This window comes from Erinaceus europaeus, chromosome X (assembly GCF_950295315.1).
Source record: "Erinaceus europaeus chromosome X, mEriEur2.1, whole genome shotgun sequence".
NCBI classification, from domain to species: domain Eukaryota; kingdom Metazoa; phylum Chordata; class Mammalia; order Eulipotyphla; family Erinaceidae; genus Erinaceus; species Erinaceus europaeus.
The window spans coordinates 49,811,321-49,819,119 of NC_080185.1; the positions used below are offsets into that span (position 1 = coordinate 49,811,321).

Here is a 7,799-nt window from a genome sequence, read left to right on the forward strand (position 1 = left end):
TAAATTTAAGCAGCAATATCATTAGTAATGAGAAAGACTTTTATAGAATATGTAACCCGGGAGTCGGGCGGTATCACAGCAGGTTAAGCGCACGTGGTGCGAAGGGCAAGGACAGGCATAAGGATCCCAGTATGAGCCCCTGGGTTCCCCACCTGTAGGGGAGTTGCTTCACAGGCAGTGAAGCAGATCTGCAGGTGTCTGTCTTTCTCTCCCCCTCTCTGTCTTCCTCTCCTCTCTCCATTTCTCTCCATCCTATCTAACAACGATGACATCAGTAACAACAACAGTAATAATGACCACCACCACAATAATAATAATAATAATAAAAGCAAGGGCAACAAAAAGGGGGAAAAAGAATATGTAGCCCATTCCTTGTTATACAACTTAGGGGAGAAAAACATAATATAACTTAGTTGAAAGGATAATGGAAATACAAGCTCATGTAAGCAGTGAGATGAGGGCATGGAGGTCATAACAAGGTTTCTTTGTGTTTGGTTTTTAGGATTAAGACCCTCCATGCCCAGATTATTGAGAAGGATGCCATGATCAAAGTACTCCAACAGCGTTCCCGGAAGGAGCCCAGTAAGACAGAACAGCTGTCATCTATGCGGCCAGCAAAGTCTCTCATGTCCATTTCCAATGCTGGAGCAGGCTTGCTTTCCCACTCTTCCACCCTGACTGGCACCCCCATCATGGAAGAGAGACGAGATGACAAGAGCTGGAAGGGGAGCCTGGGTAATGATAGTTAATATGGAAGATTATAGTAATAAATTTAAGGAGAATCCTGATTTAGTCACCCATACAGTGGGGGGAAAGTGTGTCTTTAACACTTGAGATAAATATTCTGAGATCCCTTTGGATGGGAAGATAGATAAGTCCACTTTCTTATACAGACATTTTTTTTATTTTAATTTTTTATTTAAAAAGGAAACATTGACTAAACCATAGGATAAGAGGGGTACAACTCCACACATTTCCCACCACCAGAACTCCATATCCCATCCCCTCCCCCAATAGCCTTCCTATTCTTTAACCCTCTGGGAGCATGGACCCAAGGTCACTGTGGGATGCAGAAGGTGGAAGTTCTGGTTTCTGTAATTGCTTCCCCGCTGAACATGGGCGTTGACTATACAGACGTTTTTTATTTGGCCTTTGTTTCATGAGACCACTGTCATGTCATTCAAAATGTCAAATTGCAGATATTTCTTTTTTCTTTGCTCTCATATGATGGAAGGACTGATATATACTTAACCTAAATAGAAATAGTTAGCAGGTTCTATAACCTGAATATTCTTATTTTGAAAGATTTTATTTTATTTATTTATTTCTGAGAAAGATAGGAGGACAAAGAGAAAAATTAGACATTACTCTGGTACATGTTTTGCTGGGAAATAAACTCAGGACAGCATGCCTGATAGTCAATATTTTATCTACTGTGACACCTACTTGACCACTGAATATTTTGAGATGAGAAGATAATGTATTTCCCCCCTTCTTCCTCTTAGTCAAAATCTCACACGTACTGTAGATACAAGACACATTTTAGAGTTAGAGGAAACAAACCATACCTATTTCTTTTTTTTTAGTTTTTGTTCTCTCTAATGCTTTCTTGGACTCCCATTCAAGTGTTCTTTCATTAAAGTAGCCTTTTTTTTTGAGGGAGGGTATGATCATGATGAGAAACTTAAATCACATAGCTATTGTCACACTTATCTGTGATCAGGCTTCTTCCCCTGATCCTTTCTAGCTGCCTGGTGTCTGGTAATGGATGGTGTTTGCTGTAAGTGGAACATAGTAAAAATATTCTGATAACAACTAACATCACTGTTAGAAAAGTAAATGAAAAAACAGGTGCTTAGGATATTTATAGGTTTAAAATAATGTGCTACAAAGTGGAGAATAAAAATTTTAAATTATATAGGATACCTAAAAAATGGATTCCTAAAAAATGGATTCCTGAACAAAAATAATTTTGAATCACTGAAATACCTCCCACAAGCATAATTTCCTAAAGGGAAGAAGAGAGATGATTAGATGACTGTATCTGAATAATAGTTTACTAACATTTTTTCCTCTTTTGCTTGTAGGAATTCTCCTAGGTGGAGACTACCGTGCAGAGTCAGTCCCTTCCACTCCTTCACCAGTGCCACCCTCAACTCCCTTGCTCTCAGCTCACTCTAAGACAGGCAGCCGAGACTGCAGCACCCAAACAGAACGGGGAACGGAACCAAATAAAACCACACCTGCTACTCCAATCTCTATCCCTGCTCCAGTTGTTACTGCTGCCTCCATCATTGCCAACACTGCTACAAACACCACCACCATGGTAGCTGCTGCTCCAGTTGCTACTGCTGCTTCAGCTGCTGCCACTGCCACTGCTGCCCCATCTCCAGCAACTGCTGCTAGTGCTGCTCTTGCTGCTACTGTTTCTCCAGCTGCTTCTGCTCAGATCCCAGCTGCTGCTTCTGCTGTAGCTGCTGTTGTTGCTGTTGCTCCTGCTCCTGCTATCACTGCCTCTGCTGTCCAAGTTGCTCCAGCTTTCCCAGCTATGGTTCCAGCTTCAGTTCCAACTCCGGTTCCAGCTCCAGCAGCGGTTCAGGCTTCTGCTCCAGTTTCGACTCAGGCAACAACTCCAGCTTCGGTTTCATCTGCTATTTCAGTTCCAGCTTCTACTTTGTCTTTGGCTCAGGCTGAAACTTCTGCAAACCCAACTGCCAGTTCTGGACCATGCCATCTGTCTCTACCAAGTTTGACCTGCAATCCAGACAAGACAGGTAATAATTCTCCTTATCAGGTAACTTTCTTTCTTTTATTTTTAATGTTTTTATTTATTATTGAATAAAAACAGAGAAATTGAGAGAAAATGAGATGATAAAGAGGAAGAGAGAGACACCTGCAGCCCTGATTCACCACTCATGAAGTTTTCCCCCTGCAGGTGGGGACCAGAGACTTGAACCTAGGTCCTTGTGCATTGTAATGTGTGCGCTTAACCAGGTGCATCACCACCTGGCTCCCCTTACTATATAACTTTCAATTATCCCTTTAATGGTAGACATATGCTGTTATTAGTACTTATAATTGAGGTATAGTCATTCATTTGGACATTTTTTCATATTCCAAATGGATTTTATTGAAAAAAATATGGGAGTAAAATCTGTTAATTCTCACATCAGGAATTAAATAGGAATAGAGATTACTATCTCCAGAGAAATAAATGTTTAGGTGTTTCTAAACAAGGTGGGTGTTTCTAAAATTTTGAGTTTATATCTTGTCCCTAAATGTTTTTTGAACCTTTTATTTCCATTTAGATGGCCCTGTTTTTCACTCCAGTACCCTGGAAAGAAAAGTTCCTATTCAGATCCTGGGACATGAGCCTGATGCAGAGATGGTGGAATATCTCATCTGAAGGTTCTACTCAAAAGCTGCAGTTTATCAGCAAGAATTCTTTTAATCATTTATTTTCTATTGCTGTTCTTATTTTGAGGGTGAGGAGAAAGTTTGATGGGGTTGTTTTTTAAAGAGACTTTTTATTGAAACAAAACATTACTTAAATAATTCAGTGAACACCAGTCTTGTCTGCTACCTGTAGAAAGTATCTCTAAAGACAGGTTAACAAGAATTTGCTCTAAAGATTATTGTTGGGATTTATGCAAATACTGGAACTGCTTATGGATTGGTATACACCAATGTTTTCCATGTGCTTAAATTTGTTTAACATTTCCATATTCTGAATCATTTTATTGAAGAGTACAGTATGTTTGGAAGATAGTTAATAACATGTAGTTCAGAGGTGGGAAGTCAGAAAGAATCTGAGCATGTACTGTTTTTACATGGTTATTATCTGGGAAGTATCCAGACAGAGCTCTTGCCATGGGCTCATGAAAGGGAATAGTATTTGGAACTATGTAAGTTATAGAAAAGCTAGGGAGTATTTGGTTATGGAATGGAGTGGGGGTAATTTTTCCTCTGAATTTCCTAGCTACCCTGTGCCAGAGAATTGTGTTTAAATTCATTTCAGTGGTGCTTTGGAATTGAATAATTTTGGTTTCCTCCTAGAAGTACATACATTAGTATGTATACTTGGTAGTAATTTATGCATTTGGATAACTAATATATTGCTTTCAGATGCTAGGAGAGTAAATTATCTGAGTGATGTACAACTTCCTCTCTTTTAGGAGTTAGGCCATCAGAAGCTTTTATGTATTGTTGCATGAGTGCTATATGCAGACTTCTATGGTTTGTATCTAGCCAGAGACACAGCTCTCTTACTTTGCTGAAACCAGTCTGTTTATTGTTCATTTCTTCTTTAGCACAGACAAACTGGCTGTGTCACCAGCCTCAGAGTGTAAATCATTTGCATAATGAGGAAGGTTTTTTTTTGTTGTTGTTGTTGATGTGCTGAGTGTTTTGAGTGTCTGGTGACTAGTTTGTAATAGTTCATTTTGTTTTCTCAAATTATTAGCATATATCTTAAAAGGTATATTTGACTATCATCTCTAAATGAATTGCACCATAATTCCAAATGTTGCAGTCGGGGAGAGGTGGACTTCAGTAGGACCCTTAGCTACCTCTTCTCATGCCAGTGACTCCAACTTAGAATAACTTTGAAGGATAGCAGGTAACACACCTGTAATCAGAGACCTAGGAGGACACATCTGTAGTCTTTGCTAGAGAGCAGCCTCCAGGGAAACAGAAGGGCTACCTATTGCTACAAGTCCCCATAAAAGATACCACCTCTCTGCCCTTCAACAAGGTGACAAATCTGTAAATGACATCAAAACCAGCTTCCCGGTATATTAATAGGGTGAGAATATTGGGAGGTACTGGATAAGGGTGGTGGGGGGTTATGGGGCTGGGGATGTGTTAGTTAGAAAGCAGATTAATAGAATAGGCCTGATACATTATGCCATGAAGAATAGTGACAAGAAGGAACTTTAGCAATATAACCCTTTGAGGTCATTTGTATCTCAATGTCCACTCATTTTAGTAATGAGGAAACTGAGACCTGGAGAGATTGATGTTTTTAAGAGTAAACAATACTGCTGTCAATTCTATCAGTTATCATGCTTGTTTTGGGAAACCTTATATATTCTCCCCCCCAAAAAAACCCTAATTTCAAGAAAAGGCATATTCATATTTGGGGCATATGTAGTTTATAAAATCTCCTTGGTTTTCATAGTTATTTCAGGGATCTGAATTCTTATCTTGTTTTTCTGGCAGTGCCTTTTGAAAGGTTTTCCCTTTTTTGATCCTATTTTAAAACTGAGTCATGTGAAACATCGCTTAAGAAACCAACTTAATTATTCTGTTGCTATGGGGTTGGCTGTCTTGAATCATCTTACAGGGTTTCTGTGTGAATATGAAAATGGCATACTTAACAGTATTCTTGTGCCAGTCTTTAATATCTTCTTAAGGAGTGTGTGACTTTTAGCCAGCCATGGCATTTTTAATTATGAAGTCTTCCCTTATCAAGTGAATCCCAAACAAACAAAACATGTGGTAAAGCACATTCAAACCTCCTTTTAGTTATAAGGGGAAAAGCATCAAGCATTAAAGGTAACCACCAACAAATATAAGGAAAACTACTTTTCATCCAAATAAACACATAAAAATAAAACAAACCTTTCACATGGCTATGCCACATTTCTGGAATTTTTGCTAGCACTGGGAGCCATAATATTAATCACATTTTGAAAGATGACAAATGTTATACGTTCCACACTGTGTGACAACTATCCATGTATTTTGGAGAAAGAAGGGAATTCTTGTCTAAGCACAATTCCTAATTTTCAACATCTCTGTCCCTTTACCCCACAGGTATTTTTTTTCTCAATCCCATCTTAGTTAATGTTCTAAAATCATACCATTCATTTAAGAGATGGTAGAAGTTTGTATCAGTGTATTCATTTACAAAGAATATATAAATTCATCCTTTTCAAAAATGTCTTAAAACTGTTATTTTAAGAATTCAGGCTTATGGGATAAATCTCAAGTTATTCACATTTTCACATTTATGTGGATGTAACATTTGGGGATCTTTCTGAACTCCCACCTATCTATGCATTTTATTGGCACCTCAGAACAAGAGGACCATCTTGTTGTCTTAACTTGTACTACCCAGTGTTCTCTGGGTACCGTATAAGTATGTTTTACTCCTACGTTTCAGTTCAGAAAAACTTCATAAGAATGAACTCTACTTGATTTAAATTCACATTAACAATTTTTATGAAATAAATGTAGCTTGAGAATTCTTGATTGTTGTTTTAATGAAGGATTAATTTTCATTGCTGCTCTTGAGTTTCAGGATAATAGGATAGCAAGAGCCTGAAATGTCTACCATCATCTGTCATAGGAAACATACCAAGCAACCCGTTATGCTCTTTTTCTTGTTACATTGTTGGGTGGATACAGTTGGAAAGTGAACAAATTGAAAACTACTTTTTAGGAAGAGCCTAAACACTTATGCCATGACAGCTTAAACTGTATTCATATGCATCAACTTTTATAAATTATAGTCTCATGTTTCTTAGCCATACAGTCTCCTGTTATCTCAGTTGCATATTCACATATGGATTATGTTACTTAAAATGTATGCATCATTACTGGTTATGTTTTCAAAGGAAGGCATAAGATATAGGATAAATGCAACCAGCTTCAACTCACCATGATTCTTGGAAATTTATCATCTTGTAAGTGTCATCCATCATCAATAGGACAAGTACTGGAGTTTGTTTATTTTTTCCAGTAGCAACAATGGGTTACATAGAATCATCAAATCTACTGGACTCCCCTGTGATTAATGGCATGTGTATGTAAAATGAATAGTTGGCGTTGGCAGATGTATGAAATTGCCTTGGTTTAAAATGTATGTGGTTCCATAATGTTCAAAACCCTGTACTGTAATCAGCTGAGCTAGTTCCAATAAAGTTAAGCAGGTTTGAATACACGTTGTGCCTATCTTTTCACTAATAATAAAGTTAGATATTTTAAAATTCAGTACTGTGTGGAAAATGCTTTGGTGTTTATCCAATAGAAGCTTCATTCATGCTATATCAGTGATGACATTCAATTATGTATGCAGTAAAATAAATGCCTTTTAAAGGCAGCAGAATTTACATTTGCTAAAGGATAGAATATGATTATAAATCATAAAGACAGAGCATCTGAGCTCTAATTAATTCATTTATATATTAATTTAGTATATATTAAAATCTTTGTATTGGGCCTAGGAAATAGCTCATCCAGAGGAGTGCACACTTTACCTATTTCCTATAGGAATCCGAGTTTGAAATTAGACCACCACGTAGGGTCACCATGCAACGGTAGAGCTTCATAAGCAGTGGAGTAGTTACGTGGTTTCTGTTTCTTTACCCTCTTCTTTTTCTTTCTCCTCCCACCCTCCCTACTTCCTTCTTTCCCTCCATTTCTCTCTGTCTTTAACGTTCTATCCGGAAAAAATATTTATATCTTTGTGTCTCCTGGATCAGGGTATAAAATAATGGTTAGCCGGGATCGGGCAGTAGTGCAGCGGGTTAAACACACATGGCGCAAAGCGCAAGGACCAGCATAAGGATCCTGGTTCTAGCCCCTGGCTCCCTCCTGCAGGGGGTTTGCTTCACAGGTGGTGAAGCATGTCTGCAGGTGTCTGTCTTTCTCTCGCCCTCTCTGTCTTCCTCTCCTCTCTCCATTTCACTCTGTCCTATCCAACAGTGAATGGCATCAACAATAACAATAATAACCACAACAAGGCTACAACAATAAGGGCAACAAAAGGGAGAAAATGGCCTCTAGGAGCAGTG

At 38.3% G+C, this 7,799-nt stretch overlaps 1 protein-coding gene across 4 annotated transcripts in view; it reads left to right on the top strand.

Moving 5' to 3' along the window:
• Positions 1-6,996, top strand: part of AMOT (angiomotin) — a 76,786-nt gene extending 69,790 nt beyond the window's left edge. For 3 of the 4 annotated variants that reach the window (XM_007535902.3, XM_060182799.1, XM_060182798.1), the window contains 3 exons: positions 503-735; positions 2,088-2,774; positions 3,309-6,996. In XM_007535902.3, coding sequence (XP_007535964.1) covers positions 503-735; positions 2,088-2,774; positions 3,309-3,406 — 1,018 coding nt within the window. In that variant the 3' untranslated portion in view covers positions 3,407-6,996. The remainder of the gene's footprint in view (positions 1-502; positions 736-2,087; positions 2,775-3,308) is intronic. The other variant, XM_060182800.1, reaches the window with a different exon arrangement.
• Positions 6,997-7,799: the final 803 nt, after the last annotated feature.